This window comes from Dunckerocampus dactyliophorus, chromosome 13 (genome assembly GCF_027744805.1).
Source record: "Dunckerocampus dactyliophorus isolate RoL2022-P2 chromosome 13, RoL_Ddac_1.1, whole genome shotgun sequence".
Lineage (NCBI taxonomy): Eukaryota > Metazoa > Chordata > Actinopteri > Syngnathiformes > Syngnathidae > Dunckerocampus > Dunckerocampus dactyliophorus.
The window spans coordinates 21381563-21404323 of record NC_072831.1 but is presented as its reverse complement, the minus strand read 5'-3'; the positions used below and the strand labels follow the sequence as shown (position 1 = coordinate 21404323).

The following is a 22761-nucleotide window of genomic DNA, read 5'->3' as shown; positions in this document are numbered from 1 at the left end:
CACTGACTTGATTTTAGCATCTTTTATGTACAAAGTGGCCCCCGCGCCCTTCTGTTTTTTGTTATGTGGAGTACGATGATTGTATTATGCAATGATTGATTTGACTTGAAGATATTAGCAACCAGTATGTGTCTTGGTGGCATGCGGCTTTCCAAGAAAAGTGTGAGGCAGTAGCAGAGCCCCTGATGCATGCAAGCGGGCGCTAATAGATGAGGCGGCTGGCAGGATGTTGGTCTGGTTCTAAATATGAATCGTGGCACTGGGCCGTCACAGCCACTAACAAGAGTGGGACCAGTAAAGGGAGCAGGGATCAAAGTCTAGTTAGGGGCTTTCAGTGACAACCGTAGCAGGGGAGGGGTTTTCTCTTATCTCAGTCATGTGGCCTCGTTTCTAACTATTAGCGCATCAATGAATCTTGGTGGTTTGCTGACGAAATGCATCGTTTTGCACAATCCTTGTATGATTTTATGATACTGAAGCTCGGAGACCACATTGTGCTCACTGTAATAAAGTTAGTGTTGTTTGCGCCTGAAACATGGCTAATGTCTTGTTGACCACAGACACTCATTAACTTATCACACACACACTTCGTGGTCATTTGCATGTGGCACTAAAACAAACAGTGTGATGAGCTGTGGAAACAAATGGGAACAATGCATCCATTAATAAATTACATTAGAAGGAATTAGCAGTGAGAGGATGCCATTAGGGAAATGATGCTCAATATGAATAATGATGTGCTGGCAACACCATAGCTACAAACAATAGCAACACAGAGTGTAATACCGTTTTCCAAGGTTGAGGCGAGCTGACACCCGGGAGAACCAGAAGACTTCAGGGGAGCTGCAGAAGCTTGAGAAAAAATAAAGCAAAAACGTATTTGTTACTTATTTGTTGCATTCATGTCTAAAAGTGGTGCCCCAGTTTGATACAGGTTTTGTATTGGATCTTATTGGAGCAGGGGTGTCCAAAGTGTGGCCCGCGGCACATTGTAAAACATGCCAAAAAAAAATAAAGTCAAAATATTAAGAGAAAAAAAGTTGTAATTTAACAAGAAAAAGTCCTAATTTGACAGGAATAATGTCGTAATATGAGAAAAAAAATGTAATTTTACTTGCAACAGGTTGAAATATTAAAGAAAAAAAAGAAGTTATTTTTTAAGAAACAACAAAATAAAACAAATAATTGTTTTTTTGAAAATTAGTTTGGGGAAAAAGCTACCATACGAGAATAAGGAAAAAATATTGAAATTAAGCCATGAAATTTCGGAAGACTGTTTAAGAAGAAAGGTGAAATATTTGGAAAAAAACAAACAACAGCATAAATGAAAGTATGAACAGAAAAAAGAAAAAAGTCACAGTTGTATGAGACTAAACTGAACTGAATTGAACACCCCCCCCCCCCCCCCCCCAACAGCTAAAATGGGGGGAAAAAAGGAGAAAAGACCAACGTTCGTATTAATAATAGTCTTTTTCAGGAAATCACTTCCTAGCATATGTACTGTACATGTGTTGCTTTGCATCAAAGCGGCCCTTGCATCCTTTCGTTTTTCAGGATGTGCCCCGAGGGGGAGAACAGTCTGGACCCCCCTGCATTAGTGTGCAAGTGTACCTAATGTTGTGGCCAGTCTTCTGAGGACATAGGAGCTCTGTCGCCCTCTGTTGGTCGGATTGGAAACTGGAGCAAATGTTTAATTAAAGTTAAAGGAGTAAAAACAAGTGGTGGTGAAAGTACTTTGAGTTCAACTTCAATTTCTTACAAATTCCAGGAGATGCAATCGGGAGAGAAGGTTTAATTTAAAAAAAAGGAAATTTGACTTTATTGTGAGAGCACGTGTGTGACTCCACGTTGCTAAGTGAGTTACCATATTTTCCATTTGAAAACGGAGATGATGACGTAAGACCTCCTGCAGGGTTTGCTAGCTGGGTGTAAAGTTACACGTGGGCAGGACACACCTCCAGAGGGAGTTCCCTCCAAGCGAGGATCTGCTGAAAGTCAGAAGCAGTGCTGCTGCTTCTTCTTCACACTCCTCCACCGCTGTCCACAGTGGAGCTTGTACGTGAGCGTGGACAATGTCCTCCACCGTGGGCAAGTCTTTACGCGCGGCTGCCCTGCTGTCTTTCGTGGTGTTGTCCATTCTGGTGTCCCTCCTCATTAGCAGCGTGCACCACTTTGGAGCCAACACGTCCAAACCTTCCAACTGCGGAGGTGATGACGATGATGAAGAGCTGGCGTTAAACTACCAACTCATGCAAAGACGCCAAGAAATCATCCCTTTGCTTTTTCTACCAGAGGACAAGAAGAGCATTTTCCCAGCACAGGGATCTAGCTGGGATTTGAACATGTGGAGGGAGATCACGCGTGGGTCCGGGGATCCAATGGGCTGTGGAGCTCTGCAGGACATGCAGGCGGTGGAGGTGCTGGGTTCCGGCTACACCAAGCTGGTGGTGAAAGTGACGCTGGCAGGAGGAGAGCCTGTGGCCCTCAAGATGGTCAACGAGCAGGGCATTGACATGGCCAAGTGTGTGGAGGACTTTAAAGACCCTCATGGCTGCCGGCAGCTGGTCTCCTACAAGCTGAGCAAGGAAGTTGCCCTCTTGCACAGGCTGCAGCATCCAAACATCATCAAGGTATGCACTGAGCGTCACACCTACACGCCTTTGCTTTGCAATCTGATTTCATGCATGTGGGATGAAAAGCCAGCCCTGAACTAGAAGACAAAAACATGTTTTATTAGATGTATTTCTATTACTTTTCGTGGACAATGGTGCTTCACAAATCAAGAGATGCACACAGCATGTAATTGTAGGTCGCGTTTGTTGCTGCTTGAATAAATGAAAAGTGGCTTAGACGTCCCTTTTTAACCCCCCTGAGTCACCCGTGCAAAATGATGCATTACATAGAAAAATGTCTTGAAAGGAAGCCGTTTTACACGTTAGAATTGGGTATTCATTATAGCTACACCCCACCTCGCCTTAAATGACCCCAAATTATGCAAAAACATGCCTTAAGTAGATACAAATATTGGTCAAATTACGTAGGTAATCAGGTCAAATGTTTTTATCTAGCATACTTTTTCATCGACAGTGGTCACAATGTCCTGTACAAAACGCAAACTTGTGTAAAAGATAATGAAATGCATAAAACAGTGTATACAGGACAACATGGGACATTTTTCCTCACATTTTGTGCAACTTTAACGGCTAAAAAGGGGATCAATGTGAGTAAATGGCCCAGAAGCTGTGCACAAACGCATGCTTTAGGTACCACAAATCTCTTCTTACAAGCACGTGTGCTTATACAGCATAGCACTTTTTTGTTTGACAAATAATTCAGTCATGAAGTGCTTTACAGGAAAGCGCAGCATGTAAAGTATTAATATGCAAACGCAGAAACTGGGTAGAGAGACAAGATTTTTGCGTGACTTTTTTTTGGTAGAAAGAAGGAATTGAGACCACCTTTCCCTTTAAAATGGCCCCAAATTATGTGGCCCTCAATTAGCACCAAGTGGTTTAAAGATCAAGACAACATTGGAAAAAAAAGTACTACTTTTAACGAATGAGAAGTGACTGACACCTCATTCTTCACCTTTAAATGGCTAAAGGTATGCAAAAATATGCCTTTCATAGATAAATGTCTTTAAAGGAAACCTTTTGACATAAGTACAATTCATTTATATATTTATCTAGCAATCTTCCAGACAACAAAGTCAAATAAATATTAAGAGAAAATATTAACAGAACTTTTTTTTTAAGCCCACTGACTAGATAATACATAAAAATGCACACTTCAAACCCAATACTGGAATTTTGTATCTCTTTTAACATTAAATGATATTTCCTGTAATCTTTTGCTTTGCTGTTGGGATGAGAAAAATCACAATGGAGTGTGTAAATGTCATTTTCTATTATTTTTCTTACCAAAACTGTTCCTTTTCAATGCTAGATCCCTGTTTTTCCCCCTAAATCTTAATCCTTCATCTCCTCGTGACATTTTGGCCAATGCTGTGCTTCTGTCTTTGTAGGAAGAGTGTGGTGAAGGCCCGTTTTGTGTTAGTGTGCGCAGTATTATGCTCATGAAGGCATTCTTGGATGAGTTTGGTGTGGAAGAACCTGACCTCCCAAAGTTTTTCCCACAGACGCGCATGCCAAATGTAGTGGAGCGAGATCAACTCCATATTGTATTTGATTTTCCCTCCATGTAGCATTTCGTCACATGTTTCCTTTGTCTCACACTAGCTGAAAGTCCCGCACCATCCCTTCTAATTACATTCAATCAGTTGACCCCCTCGTGACCTTTTGGGGTGCACTTTTTCCGGAGCAGACAATGTGTCTCCTTTTACTATCCGTCTGAAGCCACATGGTGCAGCTATCGCCGCCAAATTGACAGCTTTCTCACATCCAGCAGTGGTGTGACTGCGTGCTGCATCATTTCATGTCCTCACACCGTCCCAACGTCTCATGCTGCCTTGCTGTGCTGTCACACAGTTCAAAGGTCACTGTGTTGGAGAAGCAGCAGGAAGAGTTACTGTCATCCTGGAACAAGGGAGCCCTCTCCAGATGATCCAGCTGCTGCAGAGCCCCTGGGAGGACCGCTTCAGGGTAAGCTCTTGATGCACTTCTGTACTTTTTTGCATGGTAAGGCATGTGTGGTGAGAGGGTGAGAGAGGTGGAACCGTGAAACTTTAGGGGGTCTGACATCTGTCCCTCAGTGTATTTGATCAGGCCCCCGTTGGAATGGAGATGGGACCAAGAGTTAATCCACTGCAGGCTAGGAATGTCATCTCAGCATACGCACACACGCACACACACACACACACACACACGCACACACACACACCCAGCTTTAGCACAACCCCCATGGCAGGTATGCTCACAGTGTGGGAGTCAACAGAAGCCCAGATGACACTGCAGGGGTCCAAGTGTGGCTCGCTTTGCTTTGAAATAATAGGAGGGAGTGACAGAGTGAAAAGGACACACATTGCATAAAATTAGGGCGACCAAATGTCCTGGTTTTCATTGTTTTTCATTGGAATGCTACATTGAGCGGCACTATGCTGCGTGTGATGTAATCCCTGAGAGGCTGCCATGTGGGCGGTTTTTAGAACCAGTATTGCCAAAGAATAAGCAAAACACATGAGTTCATCCTCTGACACTAGCCGGGTTGAAGTCTTGTAAAAGGGGGACAACATGCACAACGGTGGTTCAGATTCCTAAGTTTTTGCGACTTCAGAGGGCATGTTTTTCCCCAAAATACTGGTTACATTCCAAAACTTAACAAGCAAACTAGGGGTGTAACGATTCATCCACCACATCCATGTATCGATTTATATTCCTACCATCCAACTACACCGATCTGTGTTCAGCAAGTTCCCATTCCAGGCGACATATATGATCTAACTTCGTTTGAAAGGTAATCAGTCGATTGATTCGATACTAGGAAATAAAACATTGGATTTAAGCACGACAGGCTTTAGTACTTTTAATGATAAAGATGTTAAACGTTACTCGTGTGACAGTTTGATTTGGCGTAAGTTGATGAGTCATGCCTGTTGAGCAGGGTGCACGGATGACGTCATGTGGAGTTGAATAAACGGAGCCGACACGTCCCCTCCAAAGAGCACAAGTTTGTGAGTTTTTGTCCTGTAAGGTGTGACATGAGACGCCCTACACCTCGGACGCTACACCCGATTCAGTCAGCCTGTGATGTCATCGCCACGTTTTATACAGGATTTATTTGAGTGTTGGACCCCATCGAGTCATAAGAGTGCTTCGAAAGTTAAGTCCAACTTTAAGCCTTTCAAACTCATGGATCGGAGCATCAGGACAAGCTAAACGGTATGTAGGATATAAATTCATTTTAATATCTATCTGCAGATGAAGTTTCGTTAAAATCTGATGTTGAGAAATATGTTAATTTTGCCCCGGAACTAGTGTGCACATACAATTAGTAGTGTGGCGTGGAAACGAATACAGCGTGCTGCTGCACTGCGAGTACGAGGCCTACATGAAATGACACTTGATTTTCTTCCCTTCCCTTTCTTAGATGGTAAAAAAAAATATAAATATCTATTCTGTTGACTTTTAATACAAGTGTCACAGCCTAAGTTGTTATATATTCTGGAGTACGGTTGTACTTGCCAAGGGCCGCGGATCGATCACAGCTTTTGTCTTGACTCAATGTAAAAGAAATGGGAACCAAAGGCATTATATCCCGGTATGAAATTTGCTATAACTTCTTTAATACTTGGGGTAGAAAAGTGAATGAGGTCTCACATTAAAGTTCAAGTCACGCTTTATCAGATTAATCACAGACTTGATTTCATTCAACCTGTTAATTCATTCATTAATTCATGCTGAAGGGTTGGTTTTCAAATAAAACATGAATGCATTTGCCATTAATTGTTGTTTACTTGTTTGTTTATATCCATCATTTATTTATACCTGATGCCCTTACAAAAAACTATGGGGATCTAGGAAACTTCACCTGCACTGTCCGGTAACCAGGTATTTAATTCACAGTCAGACTGGTTGAGTTTTTGGCTGAAAAGTTACTGAATCGTTTCGGATCGTAATGAACCACTATCGTCCTTGAATCGTATCGGCATCATTATTCAAACTAATCGTTACACCTCAAAAGCAAACGTAAAGTATCTAGAAACATTTGAACATTTTTTTAACGTTCTTCCTTTAGAATTTGTGTTTGGTTGTCTGTAGTATTCTGTAATACCGTGCAACCTTGGTTTTCGAAATGAAAAGTGAAACGTACGAAAACCAAGGCCAACCAAGTTTTTCCAATAGGAATCCAATTCATCTGTTCCAGACACCCAAAAAAATAAACCAAAAATACTTTTTATTGAGCATAATTATAGTTTTACATGCAGAAAACTGTGAAATAATTACAAATGGACCTCATTGTTGATGTGGACTTCCCGTACATCCTGGCAAGATCAAATTCAAGTGTTTTTCACATTCTTTATGAAATTGATGGGCCTTGCAACTTTCCTCGGCCGAATGGCGCGTTTAGCAGTTGTTTAGCAGTTGTTTTTAGCAGTTGCACTCAATAAAAAATTCATGGACAGTGAGTCATCAACGCGTAGTGTGCTTTGTTTGGGCACTCAATTTTGCGTGACAATACAGTCCCGGGTAAACTGGCTAGTTTGTTTTCGGGCAATATGATACAAAACAAGACAGCCTATGAAAACAGAAGCAACATTTTGGTGAAAATCTGTGACGAAAACCTGGGTTTGGCTGTACAACAATGTTCTATCTATACAAAAGAGGCATACTTTGAATGTATTTAAGTCATAAGGCATCTTTGAGTAAACTCATTTCAGTATCTCATTGCCGGGCTGAGTGTCCTGGTTTTTGGTAATCAAATTATGATCACTCTACATAAAACCTATATTAAAAGGTGTAAAACCAGCATCATTTGGCCAACAAGATGACATTTGAAAGGCTGAAAACTAGTATTAAAGTGTACATTTACCGCATCGTACATAAGATTTCACATGGAAGGACCGTTTCATTCCAAAGTGACTGGCCTGCCGCACATACTATAGTGTTTTCAAGCGTTTGGGGGTCTGGAAGTTATTTATATCTTTAGCCTACATGATTTTTCCCCTCCAAACGCAAAGTCGTGTCTCAGCTAAATAGCAGCTCGAAAAAAAATCTCTCTGTTGCCGTGCTCGGCTTTGCTCAGCTACAGTACATCTGTGAGGTCTACAGTAATCCAGAGGTGTCTGGTTTCATGGACTCCTGTTTTTACTGTGCCAGTGACGTCCAAAGAGTTTTACCCAACACTAACTGCAGTATGCATGTTCTGTACTGTCTCGCTCTCTCACACGCACACACGCACACACCCACACACACACATATTACATGCTCTGTCAGTGTGCAGCTGATGCCTACATTCTTCCTGTTTCTGTAGCATGAGGAAATGGCTTGGAAATGTGGATGTCTTTAAAAGAAAGAAGAGTTTTACGTTGATGCTAATGATGTTTGAGTGTATAAAACGTAAGTACCTTGGCTAACTCACTGGTGCAAATAATCAGGAGTTTGTCCGCCTAGTTTACCAGCCTGAATTTTTAGGCTTTTGTTGGATTTTCATGCAAAATGTGGAACATTTTGAACACATTTTTAATCACATACACAAACTTACACCAGTACTTGTGTCAAACGTGATTATAGGTGGCAATTTCAATTGTAGTTTTAGTTGCGTAAATCATTTGTTAACGAAAATATTGAACATTTTTGATTGAAAGGGAGATTTGATTTCTACAATGACCTGAACAATCAGACAATTAGAATTGTCTTGTGTCCCTCCAGGTGTGTCTGGACCTGGTCCGTCTCCTTCACTTCCTGTCTCAATCTCCTCTGGGCTCCGTGGCTCTGCTGGACTTTCAGCCCCGCCAGTTCGTGATGGTGTCAGGCGAGCTAAAGCTCACCGATCTCGATGACGCCAGCGCGGCCGAAACCCCCTGCCGGACCGACGGCGACTGCTCCCTCCAGTTTCCACACCGAAATTTCACCCTGAGATGCTCGTCTCGTGGCGTGTGTGATGGTTTGAATGAGAAGATGAACATTTACAATGCCTACAGGTAAAGAAGATGGATGAAGAGCGATGCACGTGTGTGTTTAAACAGACGCCATGTTGACAAAATGTTGCCAGTCAAAGCGTACAGGGGCTGGAGATTTGTGGTTTTAACGGGAGAGGCGTGATTCATAAATGGGTAGTTTGAGGCGAAAAGCGAGTCTTGTCGCTTTTGAACCACCTTCAGATTGTTGACAGCTTTATGTGCTGCTTTTAACAGCACCTTCACACAAGTCATGTTCAATGATGGATCTTTCCGTTTCTCTGCATGGCTCCAGGTATTTTTTCACCTACTTGCTGCCTCACCAGGCCCCGCCCGGCCTCACACACCTGGTGGACCACATCATGAACGCCACAGGTGAGGAAGAGCGGCGTCTCGACATGACTTGTGAAGATCAGAGAGAAGTCGATCATTGTGTTATTGTAGTCTTGTGATGACTTGCCCCATCTTTAAATGCTTCATTTAATGCGCTGACGTGGAACAAGATATGAATACAACTTGTCATGAATGCTCCGTATGAACAAAACACACCTCAATTCATTATTAGGATTCCACTGGGAGGTACATTGGATTCATAGTGGATTCGTTTTTTTTTACTCCAGTTTCATTTGGATCATGTTCAGATTTTGATGTGAAAATGTTATCCCTTTAAATTTTGAAGAACTTATGTCATTTAAAAGACATTGAAGAGTTTCATTGTGTGGTTATGATAGGCTATGCGTTTAAAGATGGCTAACGTTAGTAGCTAAACTTTGCCAAATGGCTATAATTAGCTGACAATTAGCTATTGGTGCGTTTGAATGTTGTAATCGTGAATTTGGGATAGACTGCTTAGGATGGGCGTTTCCTTTATCAACTGGAGAAAGAATCAACGATCCTTTAATCACTTTATTTGTTATTTTGTATCAATATTTTATATTGATTTTAGAGTTGAGGATGTTATTAAAAGTAATCCTATAGTGCCATTTTTTAAACAAAAAATGTATGGTATGCATAACAGTAGCTGAAACCTTTCTTTAGTAGTCTATCAACAGTGCACTCAATTTCGAGATGTTTCTATTAATCTTGATGAATTATTAATCAGTTTACCACTAGTCAATTATTTTTTACTTTTGGCGATCAATATTTATATTACAGTTAGGGCTGTCTTCAACTAAGGATTTTCATAGTTGACGAATTCTCAAATGTTTTTGTTGTTTAGCCATGTTTCGGTGAAAAGTCTCTTACTGTGGGTGACATTGGGGGCGTACCTCATCCATTTTATTCACCAAACACCACACAATAGCCAGGAAAATGCTCCGAGTCTGTGTGGTGTTAGCTTGAGCTTAGCTCATATTCCTCCTCGCCTTCCGCCTGGCTGGGGTGTGTGTGTGTGCGCATGTGCGTGTGTAGACTCCAGTACTCTGGAGATCTCAGGAATGACTCAAAGATCGGTGATGAAAATGTTGCCGTTGCGAAACCCAATGTCCAAAGCTCCTGACGGGTATAAGATGTTAGCCCAAAGCTGCCTTGTACAAACGTACGCGATTTTAGCAAAATAATAACTATAAAACTGCAAATCTGGAAGAGCCACTGGGCTTCACTGTGTGTACACGCCGCCATTTTGCGTAAGTATATGTCTTCTGTTAAACACACACGTCATTTTCAATTTTTATTAACACAAATGAGGTTGCTTTTGCATCAAAATATGCTTTTTATGACAAAAACAAAGGCATTCTATGTAAAAATGTACGCGCAGCCGCGGGCAACCCCATGTAGTCAGAATGGTACAATCTTGATCACGTGATATTTTCATATGAGTCAACAGTGAGATTAATAGTGGAATCAGACTCCTCCGAATCAAATAGCCGAATATTCTAAGACACCAGTATAGTGTACATAAACAGTTGAGGAATGCCTGGTGGGATGCACTGTAGTCATCTACAAGCATGCATTGTTTCCAGTTAATTAATAAGGAGCTGACAAAGACGCTTTAATTCCCCAAGGCATGTTGAACTATTCAAGTTCCAAATGCTTCCACAGACCAGCCGGCCCCCCTCATCTGTCTGCGACCTCTGACCTCACAAATGCTTTTCTGGATGAATGGAGCCAAAAATTTCACACAAACACACCACAGATTCTTGTCGAGTATCTTCCCGGGGGAGTGGAACTTTCTTTCTTGCATGTTAACGTACTGATCAGCTTACATATGGTGCACGTAGACGTGCTGATATTTTTCTAGCTGCATTCTGAATACACCGCATGTACGTTGTGTCCAGGTGAGCTGAAAGCCGACATCAACGAGACGCTGGGGGCTTTTGAACACATCCTGCGCCTCTACCAGTCTGGTCTGCACCTGGACAACATGCCTCCATCTTTACTGGCAGGTAATGAACACAGGGCCCTCTTGTGACCTTCCACTGACACAATGCTTGGCCTTCTCTCTGGCTAATGGAGGACAGGCTACACTTCATTTTCTTTCTTTTAAAAAAATGAGGTCTGGGAGGTGTGTGTGTGTGCGTGTGTGTGTGTGTGGAGAGGTGGGGGTTGGGGGGGTCTCTTGCTCGAGCTGTTTTGACAGGTTATTAGGCAGCTGGAATGAAAGGACAAAACTAACAGAGTGGGATTAATCCTGCATGTCTCCGGCTCAGAAAGTCTGTGTTTTTAAAGAAAACATTGGATGGATACATGCAAAGATTTTTTTTTATATATATAAATAAGAACTACTCAATAGCTTGACATTTTTTTGCCATATAACGTACAAAGCTGTATTCTTTCACTATACACACAAAAAAGTCTTGACTCTCCTGTGACCCCTCCTCGCTCCCTCCTTCCAGCCGTCCGTCTGCACTCGTATGAAATATTAATAACAGAAAGACTCAGCCGCGTTCCTGTGGCGAGAGATTTTTCCGTCCCGCAGATGCCGGACTGTTTATATAGCAGCTCTTTGTGAATTTAATCACAGATTGAGGGGAAAGAGTCCATGGGCGCCGAAGCTAACACCAGCAGGGAATGTTTTAGCTTCGCGAGGAGGTGCCACAAAAGTCAAGCCTCTGCATGGCTGATGGTGTGTGAGATAAGAGCAGCTGAAAATGTGTAGGATCTAGCCTTATATGTGGGCTTAGTTCAGCTTTTCTTTCACATCAAATAACAAGCAGTTGGGAGAATGTGTGGAGCAGGTTGTTTCCATGGGTAAAGTGAGAAGGTCACAAGCAGTCACATGACTGACTGCAGTCTGAGCCTCCAGTTGGTCACGTTGATTTAACACTAATGTTATATTCTCTTTTGTTGCTGCTGCTTCTTTAAAATCTACATTTGAAAAAAAAAAACAACCTCTTATAGCAGCTAATTGTGATTTCCTGCCCATTTTGCTTATCTTCTCGCCTCATTTTCCTTTTGGGTTTTAAAAGATTACTTACAGAATTACTAATTGTAGTATATGGCAGGACTATAATATTTTTTATAAATACACTGTCCATTAAATGTTTTTAATAGTTTGAAATTTAAATGATATATATACATAGTTGTATCATATTTATTTTACATATGTGCTCATATATTTCTATTTAAATTGAATTTTACTTTTATGATTTCCTTTATTGTTGATTAACTGGGGGAAATCTGTCATATAAATTAATGCCACCAATAATAAGAATTATTATGACAATAATAATAATAATGATGCTAATGATTAATTATATATTTAAATATGTTTTATTCTGCCTTTACCAAGTAATAATTATGTTCAGTTTTGTTCAACACTGTCAGTGAGGTATTCATTTCAACGTTTATTATTGAAGTTTGCCGTGGTAAACAAATGCACTCTTATACAAAAAGATGTCTGAAATCATTTGGTTACCACCGTGACTACATCATAGGCCTGGCCAATAAACTGAAAATTTACCCTTACCGAAATTTACCAAGTTAACCGACGTAATTTTGCCCATGTCGGTAAATTCGGTGTTTTTACAAAAAAGAAAATAAAAGCATTTTTTGTCTGTTTTGACTGTGTGTGCTAGAAAATCAAATAGACTGTGCAACTAGAGAAAGTAAAAAGGGAGCGACGTGCGACTACGTTTTTCAACCCTTTCATTGTCATTTTAAGTCATTGGCATTAAGTCCATACAAAGTGAATAACACTAGAGTAGAGTACATGTTGGTGCATCTGTGTATAAATCTACAAGTCTCCAACTTTTCTTGGTTCACATCAGCGTTGACGCGCGATGACATCTCAGCCGTACAAGCTTCGCTCGCTGACGTAGCTAACTAGCTGTGTTATCAGTTGGATACTGGAGCGCTGCGGGAAAGATGACTGCTCTCTGTGACGTACCACAGTGCTTTCCCACTCATGCGCTAAAAATACTTTGTTTTCTGCTCCGAATGATACTAAAAACTACTAACACAAATACTTCACTTGAAATATATGGATTTTAAAGCCTTTAAAAAAACAAGAAACATGTACATCATGGCCAATTATGCAAAATTGACAATTCACAAATAAAGAACAAGAAAATAACATTCTAAAAGCGTCTCTATAGGAAAGTATGATTACTTTGCTGTTGGTAGCAGTTTTTAAGGATTCCGTGCTTTTATTTGATGTCATTATTTTATTGATTTGATTGATTTATTTGATGAAATTTTAATTGTTTAATTTTTTGTGTAAAGGATAATTTTGAGGATGTTTTTTTGATGAACTATCCAGTTTGTAAAGCCAACATGGCACACACATATAGGCAAATAACATGACAATGGAATGTTAGAAAAATGTGAAAGCCACTATATATTTATAAATGTTATTATTATTGGAAAATATTAGCTGACATGGTTGTGGTGGGTTGGTTTGACATCAACGCAGTCTAATAAGTGACCATGAGTAATGTCATTGCATGAGACGTGATGCCAGTCATGTTAAGTGGCTGTATGTGTAGCTCAGTACATGTGTGTACAGGATGTAGTATGCCAGGGTATGCACCATACATTCATACTGTATTTGTGGACCGCAGTCCCAGGGAAATTTATTTTGGGTTCCACAAAGATGATATTGAGCAAAAGAACCCGAAATGCAAAGAGAGTATGAAAACTGTCGTGAGCACCCAAAGCACATTATGTAAATGGCCATGTTGGCGCTTCTTGGAGGTTTTTTCAGAAGGCTTTATAGGCGGAATAGGTGCATCCCATTACGTGCATTATATTTCATTGAAAGTAATGTGTGCCAGTTGGTCAACAAATCAACAAAAGATGGCAAAGATATATAGATATATAGAAGCGTAAGACTGAATCAACAGCACCTCAGCTGGTTGCAGCCCAGTAGTGCATTTTGCCTCAATTGCTTCAAGACTTGATTAATCAACACTCAGTTAATCATGCACAACTGTTGCTAGCAAAGACGCAACTCAGCAGAAAAGAGGCCATGATGATGTCAGTGTAATAGTGTGTGCGTGCGTGCGTGCGTGTGTGTGTGTGTGCGTGCGTGTGTGTCAGAAAGACTCAACAGGTAATAAGTCTTATTTTGAAATGGCTCACAGATGTCGATTCTTCGGCGTACATTCTCCACAGTTGAGATCAGTGACAGAGGAAGCTGGAATATTATTTTTTTCGGAGATGATTCATTTCAAGTGAAGCAGGAACTCGACTAAATGTTTAACCATTTCCCACCCACATGTGGAAGACAAAGAGAGCTTTCATGCATATGTCCCCAAACAGCTGAGGTCGGCCACCTTTTCGCTCCACAACAGGCCTCATTTTCCCGCCTGGAGAAAGCTCCTCTAAAACACTCCTTGTTCTTCTCTCTTTATCCCCACAAGGCAGATCTCATGTCTTTTTTATTTCAACAATACACTCCCCTACACACACACACACACACACACACACACAAACTAGCTCACACCATTTAAGAAGGTTAACAGTTTGTAACAGAGCGCCCTCTCTAGATGAACTAGCCTTTTGTGTGTGTGTGTGTGTGTGTGTGTGTGTGTGTGTGTGTACGTGCTTCTTTCTCATGGATAATGTGGAGCAGATGATTTAAGACAGGACGCCTGACTGGAAGAATTATAATGATTAATGTAAGGCAAATGTTTGGGTCGTGGAAGGGTGATGCGTTTAGTGTGGCGCAGCACGCCGAGAGAAGAGCTCAAGATGTTTTGGAAAACCATCGTGCAATTACAAAGCTGTGGTCGGCTAACAATATGTTGAGTAAAGGGATTCAAAAATGGCCACAAAAAAAGACAGAACACGAGCTACTATTTAGATTGTAGTTGTTTTTCTACATGCTAACAAAATAAATTGCAGCGGGAAACCTCCAAGTTTGAACCTTTTTTTCCCATTGAAATGAATGTCTTTCACAAACAAATTTCACAAACTTTATGGCACTTGAAAGTTGTGGTTTAGTTACTGGGGGGGTGACATTGGGACAGTTGACCCTGTACATCTTGACCCACATTAACAGATGACAATGCTTTTTGTATGTTTTTTTTGGTCTGTACGAAATTGTTGTTATGCTGCGTTCAAGAATGTTTGGAAGCCTGAAACATCTAGTACTTGGAGACCACAGTTGCTTTGTTTGCACAGAGGTGTGTCATCAAATTTCTTTCATAAAAGTCGAGGCCCAGAGTTGGCAAGCAGCGACTTAAAGTTTGAAGGAAATGCACTGTTCTGACTTCTGACTTCCTAGTTTAGAAATAAGAAGGCCTTGGTGGAGGTCTTGTCCCGACATTATAGTGCATGCACATCCTTCATGGTATTGTGTACTTACAGGACATGTCCTTCTTTGGTGTTCAGATTACAGCATGATGCAAGACATGACAACGTCAGGGAACGCGGAGTATCGCTGCTGGCCGTCCTACAGCCAGCAAGGCTGCGTGCTGTCTGTGCACGGTGCACGAGAGGCAGCGTACATCTGCAACTCCCACTCGCAGTGCAGCAGCTTCACTCTGAGTGGACAGAAGACATGGACAGGTTAGTTAAAGTACACAACTGGACAAGTCGTTCATCTTTGAGGTTACAGTTGACTTCTTAAGATGGCACGAGGGTGCCTACAGATGTACATTAAATGGATTAGAACGAATGGAGGAATCTTGGGGAGCATCTCTGTGTTTCACATACATTCATTCGTGGCGGCCCACCACAAATAAATTTGAGCCGCCACGAAAGGGTTTTGGCACTACCTGTTAGGTGGCGGTATTTAGGGTGACTCCGCTCCAAATTCCTACATGGTAGGCAATAAAAGAGAAAGGCAGGAAGTGTTTCTTTCATCATGCATTTACTCGGTAATCAAATGCAAGCCATCATGAAAAGCGAAGGAGGAAAATGACATGCACGTGTCATGGTTAATTATGCAAATGAGATGACATCATCCAGACACCTCCCCAACGCTACTGCTGCCATCATAAATAGGTTGCAGTCCTGTGGGAAACACTGAATCTGGTTAGCGGTGCAGATAGAGGGATTTATTCAAATTGTTTGAGTCACTGTGGCACCAATGGGAACCACCCATCCCTAACAATCATACTGGCACCTCCTCCATTAACCAGGAAGTAGCCTGCCCCATCGTTTTTTAACAGCTCTCCTTGGTGAGGTCTGCATTTCACATTGTAGTTGTCTGTAGGTACTTCGTAGTCCAGTGTCTGTCAAAGTGGGGTCCCCAAGTGGTCCATGAGGAGCTTAGTGTTTGCATATTTCTGCACTCTCCTATTTTTTGGGTCAGTGTTCCATTGAATTGTTGGTCCTTTTTTGAATTGTTTGCCAATGAAGTCCGATGTCTATTGTTACAGTAGAATATTGTTTTTGCATAATTTGGAGAGTAGATGGCCCTTTTGGGAAGAGGGACTGCTCTAGCTGATGTAGCTGACGTGTTGTTTCTTATTCCCTGGTCTAGGTCGCCTTCTGGCCTCTTTCCGGAGCAGCTTCAGTCACCTGGTACCAGACCAAACATCCGAGGTGTACGTGAAGAAAAGCAAAGCCCTTGAAACTCCTGCCTTATAAACAAGAGGCGCAAACCAGGCTGCCCTCCAGTTAGGGTTGGGACTTATAATATAAAGGTTTGGAGAAATAAAAACCTCCCGGCGTTGTGAAGCAAAGCAACACGTTGCGCTTAAAAGGAGTCCTGCGGTGTCCGGCGTCCATGTTGAACGGCGCAGGCTTAGCGGGAGGAAAGTCGAGGCTCCTCTGAGCGCTGAGGCAAGTGAATGTGATGTATTTATAGAGCTTCTGCTCACTGACTGTTTGATGTCTCTGCCAGCTCGCTGCCTCTGCCAACTTCTATTTAAAGGGATTTCCCTTCAGGTACAATTAAGGAGGGAGCGCCTTCTGCTTTTATTTCACTCTTTTTAAGTGTTTCTACCTTGACTTTATTTGCTGCTTGTTGTTGTGAAGCCAGCTCCCCCGTGGTAGGATTTTTTTTTAAGGCGAGGAGGTAATAAGTAGAGCCGCGGCAGCTCAGCGTTTGATGCCTCAGGACAAGGAAAGAAAACAAGCTCTTATACAAGCACACGCTCATGTCGATGCTGCGAGCTAAAGGACCTCTACAGCGCAGTTATTAACTGGTAAATACAACCATTTGTTTGGGTGACAATGGATGAAGTCCACACATGCACGGATGTTTTTAAAAAGGTATATTTTCCCACCTAAACAATCTATGTCCAGAGGAAAGCACATTTTGCTCAGTCAGAACTCAGCTGACTTGGTTGCGCATTGCGATGCCTGTAGTTTAACATCGTGGCATATTAGGTGTAGGTATGCATAAACTATGTTTCACATCAGTGTTCTTTATTCAACAACATGAATGAATATTATCATGATCCAAGTGTGTCATAAACCGCACTTGCATCAGCCCATGTATGGTGCTAACAGACGTGGTCAGACGTGTTCTATTAAATACGTGAGATAATGGCACATACAGTATTTCAAGGCAAAAAGCTTGAGAAAAATATGCACTTTTTAAATATCCGTGTGTGTGTGTGGTGTCTGAGCTGTAGTATTTTTCAAATACGGTCATTGTTTAAACGCCAGCGTCCTTTTCACGCTTCTCCATCAAAGTGTATCCATCTAAGGAGTTCTACTACTATAATGCATTAATATATGCATTATTTTTGTTGCAAAAAGTCTGATGAAAACCGAAATCTATGCACCTGCATACACCTGCACCACTGAATGGTTGTTTGTCTATATGTGCCCTGCCATTGGCTGGCGACCAGGCCAGGGTGTCACCTAAAGTCAGCTGAGATAGGCTCCAGCATGCCCCCGCAAGGAGAAGCGGTATAGAAAATGGATGGATGGATGTTTACTTTTGTCAAAATTTCACAAAATGAAAATCAACTCTCAACCGACCTTTCGGTCCCTTCAAAGAATAATAAGTGTAAAGGGGACTTATATGGGTGTTATTTCAGGGTTCTATCCTTCCATCCATCTATTTTCTATGCCGCTTCTCCTCATTAGGATCACGGGTATGCTGGAGCCTATCCCAGCTGACTTTGGGTGAGAGGCGGGGTACACCCTGGACCGGTGGCCAGCCAATGGCAGGGCACATATAGACAAACAACCATTCACACTCACATTCATACCTATGGACAATGTAGAGTCGCCAATTAACCTAACATGCATGTTTTTGGAATGTGGGAGGAAACCGGAGTACCCGGAGAAAACCCACGCACGCACGGGGCAAACAAACTCCACACAGAAATGCCCAACGTAGATTCGAACCCAGATCTTCCAGATCTCCAGACTGTGACTGTGTGGCCAACATGCTAAATTTTGGGGTTCTAATAAAGGTAAAAAAACAGTAGGTCATGAACAGGTTTTCTATGATCTAACTCCTAAAATATTCATTTTATTAATATGGAGTCCTTTGCGGAAATGCACTTACTGCAGTCAGGTCTGGAACCAATTAGCCACTTCTGGATGACAGCATTGGTCCTCCCGCCTCCTAAACGTGTGGAGCTCAGGTTACACATAAACTCTCCTGCAACAACAAACTGGTGTGCTCGTGTTTCCGTACGAGTCACAGCGCCAACCAGTGGCCCGGCGTGCGTATCGCTGCATTTTTATTCGTTTTTGCGGTCGGAGCGGGGTTCCGTATTGTTGTTGTCATGGCAGGGTATGTGAATGAAGACATCGGTCAGTCATGCATCGTGGCGGTGCAATGAATGTACGCTTCGCCAGACGAGCGCTAAGTCGTTCCGCAACATTCAGACGCTGTTTTGACCGTGACTGTCTTTTGGCTCCATTCCCAAAGGTGAGCGTGTTTGTGGGTTTGGACGGGAACGACAACGCAATCGTTTTGTAAAATGTGTATGAAGCGGATCTATCTGTTGTTCCTATTCCGCTACTTTCCTCGCATGAAAACTAACCAAAGCGTGCACGCACGTCAGCCCGAGCGAACAATGTGATATTTCAGGGGGGTGGCGCCCCCTATCAATTACTGTCACCAAATTTGTTGGAGACGTCTGTGATGACAGGACGCACAAAAAGAACCAAATTTGACCAACAAACAGGAAGCCCAAAAACTAGGGCTTGTATATTGACAAACACCTCCCAAAAAAGCCCAAATTAAAATCATGTGTACCAGACAGACGGATCATGACAAATTCCGAAGCATTTTTGCCTGCGTCGTAGGACAAGGGGGGGTGGGGATACGGCGACAAACTCTGACGGTCGGTCTGACAATTCGCCACGTCGGTGTTCACATTCATAACTCGACCCCGCAAGGTCAGATCTTCGTGTGCGGTGACACCCAGAAGTTATGCGTTGGTCGCTTCCTGAATTTGTCACGGCGCCACCCGGTGGCAACAGGAAATGACGACGTTTACTTGCCTCAACCCAGAGGACCCGTTCGACGCTGAAATAAAACACCCAAATAGGCAGCCGAAAACTACCCCTCCGTTCGAGGCCAAATGGAACTAAAAGCATTCCAGTTTGTTTCGTGTACCTTTTTGGAAATGAGTTGAATTGGTATCAGGATCAAATGTAATAGTTCTTACATGGTTTAAGCGCACCCTGTGGGTGAAATCAATATTTTTCAATGAAAAATGTTTTTTTCTTACACTGTCTATTGTATCTGCAGTCTTATTTTATAAATGGATCATTTTTTCATCACTGACTTTTGTTGTCATTTGCATTTTTATTGTATGATTTTTAACAATAAGCAGCCCCCCCCCACCTCCCCATTAGCACCTGTGTGTGTGTGTGTGTGTGTGTGTGTCCAGGGAGAATGGGGAAGCTCGCATGTCTATACCGACCTGACTTTGTGTGTGTTTAAGACGGAGCTCCGCCGAGTTTGCCCAATACGTCAGGGATGCATTCGAATGCCGCGTCACGCTGAGCTCATCGCCAGGCTTAATTAATACATGCAAATGAGAGTACCTGCTGGTTCTTTGTCATGGTGAGTGGAGGGGGGCATCACTGTCAGGCAGAAGCAGTCATCTGGACAATGTTTGCACAAGAAAGGGCTCGCTTGCCATCCAGGCCTGCCAGGACGGACCCGCTGAGGTTGAGATAAGGGCGGGACTTCAGGGTGGCAGGCGGTGCCATTTGGAAAGTCTTGACTTTTGGAGTCGCAAAAACACAAAAAAAACCTGCAATGTCGAAAAGAAACCAAATGCTTATGGTCCTCCGAGCACAACTTAAAAGCAAAACACTACACTTAGGATGCATTGAGGTATAAAATATGTTAAAAAGTGACTTGAAAAGGCTTGTCCAGTCCACAAATTACACTTTTATGGTTGGAAGGCCTCGGGGTCTTCTTAGCCTCACGTTGGCCCCTTGTTGTCTGGACAAAGACAGATGATTACAATCACATTACTCAGATAAAGACGTTTGATTAGATTAAAAACAACTGGACCAACACAGCTTGAGTAACTAGAACGACAGGTTAAATGGGAGAAAAAGATTAACTCATTGTTATGCTAAATAAGGACTTAAAACCAGCCCTTTTTGTGAATTTAGAATGGAAAAACATGACATGAAAAAAGTTTAAGCATGGACTTACACTATATCCACTGACTAGTCAGCGTAGCGTAGCATACCGTGCTTTAGCCGCTAGCTCTATGTTAATTTAGCTGAGTATAAGATAATGACTCAACAGCCACCAGATAGCGTAATGTACCGTAGAAAGCTACAAACAGTAGTTAATTAACACAATATCATAAATTCAGATGTGGCCAGTTAGTTACTGTAATGTATAAGGTAGCTATAAGGAAGCAAATTTACTTGAGTTAACCGCTAGCTAGCTCAATGTAGCACATGAAGGTACAGACAGTAGATAATTAACATAGTGGTGGTGTTGAAGTAATAATACACAATTACCTCAATGTAGCATAATTATGAAGTTACAAATATGAGCTAATTAGCTTATTTTGGCAAATAAAGCTTCAGCTAACTGTTAGTTATGCCAATGTACATGAAGCATTAATTAATTAATATAATGAAATCATTTAAGCTATAAGCCACTAGTAACTTGAATGTAGTGCAAATTAAATGATGCTACAGCCAACAGATAGTTACAGTAGCTTAATGCAGCATGACATGAAGCTAGAACTAGCTACTTCGCTTCGTGCAAACAAATGAAGCTTCAGCCAACGGCTAGTCAGCTCAATGTTGCATATGAAGCTACAGCGAGTACTAGCTAATTAGCATCGTCAAACAAATGACGCTTCAGCCAACAGCTAGTTAGCATGCTGTAGCTTGAGATGAAGCTACAGCTTAGTATTAGCATTAGCTATAGTTCAACAAACGAAGCTGTAGCCAACGGCAAGTTAGCTAGTTAGCATTTTTTTTTTTATAAAAAGAACTGTTAAAACAGGCGGGAACCTGAAAAGAAGGGCACAATACAGTAGTTTTGGGGGAGAAACGGGAGGGTTGACAGGTATAAATTTGAAGCTGCAGCCAACGGCTAGTTAGCTAAATGTAATTTAATGTAATTAATGTCATTTTGAAATGTGTAAAATCAAGCCTGTGATTAATTCTGATAAAGAATAACCACAGCTTTACTTTGATACCTCATTCACTTCTCTACCCCAAATATTAAAAACATTAGAGCAGATTTTATACCAGAAAATTGTGCCTTTGGCCTTGACGCTGCTAACACAATCGCCTACTGCACTGATGACGCAGCATCAGGAGCGACTGGGGGTTCATTATCTTGCCCAAGGACACTTGGACACCATCAGCGAAGACGACCACCTGAGCCATTCCGCCCCCACTGCAAAATATATAATAACTGAACTGTGAAAATCTCTTTTCAAAGTCAACAGAGCAGTTAGCTGAAGTGCAAGTTATGCTTCATCAGACAGAATTAATCACAGATTTGATTTGACATATTTCAACATTGTGTAACATCGCCGCTTTATGGGCAATTGTTCATGTTCCCCCCCCCCCCTCCTCCTCCTAAAACCATTCCTTTTGAAGTTTCGCTAATATTTCTTCTTGCAGTAATACGCGGTGATTTATTGAAGCCTCCAGCTGTGGTTCGTCCTCCTCCACATCAGCAGAGAAGCGGGGGGGAAAAAAAAGCCTGGCGTCTGGTTCGTTTTCTGGACCGCCTTCATGGATGTTCTGTGTTTGTTTCATCTTGTCCTCGTCTGCTGGAACCCATCACAGCTGTCCTCCGTGGACGTGTTGGTAGCAGCACGGCGCGCGCATGCTCAGGTTTGGGGTTCTTTACTTCATCGCGGTTCCAAAGAAGCTGAACGAGCGTCTCACTGGCTGTGTTTATTTAGTTGTAAAGGCTTGGGGGGTGGGGGGGTTAACGCTCCGGCTGTGCTAAGCCCTTCTCTGTTTTGATATGAAAGTCACTCTTGTGCTGAGGGAAGTTTTCATTTTTACGCGCTGCTGAAAGCTTTCGACTGAGCACGTTCCTGTTTCTGTGGGACAGTGTGCTTCTCTCTTTTTTGTAACCGTGGAACTGACAACTGGAGCGGGGGGAGGAGAAAGTCTTTTTTTTTTTTTTTTTTTAACTCAGCGCCATCGCGCTATGTTTCTGTTTTTTTTAGGTTTCCAGTTTCAGCCGACTTGTTTCCGTCGGGTTTTATTCATGACCCCCATCTGGAAATAATATTTGTTCATGAAAAGAAGCCATCAGCACTTTTAGGCAAGAGCTGCACGTGTTCGTGCGTGCAGAAAGGGGACATTAGGACCTCCTGTCGGGAGCCGCCAATGTAACACTGTTAGGATAGTGGAACCCCCAAAACTGAACACTC

General features: G+C 42.1%; 2 protein-coding genes across 5 annotated transcripts in view; one reads left to right on the top strand and one right to left on the bottom strand.

Moving 5' to 3' along the window:
- The window catches only part of disp2 (dispatched homolog 2 (Drosophila)), a 38336-nt gene extending 15820 nt beyond the window's left edge, over positions 1-22516 (bottom strand). The window contains exons 1-6 of one of the 4 annotated variants that reach the window (XM_054797432.1): positions 21614-22516; positions 20277-20333; positions 19928-20139; positions 18432-18491; positions 15324-15501; positions 787-852 (exon numbers count right to left, since the gene is read on the bottom strand). In XM_054797432.1, coding sequence (XP_054653407.1) covers positions 787-852; positions 15324-15330 — 73 coding nt within the window. In that variant the 5' untranslated portion in view covers positions 15331-15501; positions 18432-18491; positions 19928-20139; positions 20277-20333; positions 21614-22516. Of the gene's footprint in view, positions 1-786; positions 853-1611; positions 1755-1864; positions 2752-15323; positions 15753-18431; positions 18492-19927; positions 20823-21613 lie in introns of those variants that run through there. The other 3 variants (XM_054797433.1, XM_054797435.1, XM_054797434.1) reach the window with 3 other exon arrangements.
- pkdccb (protein kinase domain containing, cytoplasmic b) lies at positions 1467-19641 on the top strand. Its single transcript, XM_054797441.1, has 7 exons — positions 1467-2630; positions 4488-4601; positions 8328-8599; positions 8871-8950; positions 10852-10959; positions 15350-15526; positions 16446-19641. Exons 1-7 carry the CDS (start codon positions 2073-2075, stop codon positions 16550-16552), a joined length of 1416 nt encoding a protein of 471 aa, XP_054653416.1. The 5' UTR covers positions 1467-2072; the 3' UTR covers positions 16553-19641.
- Positions 22517-22761: the final 245 nt, after the last annotated feature.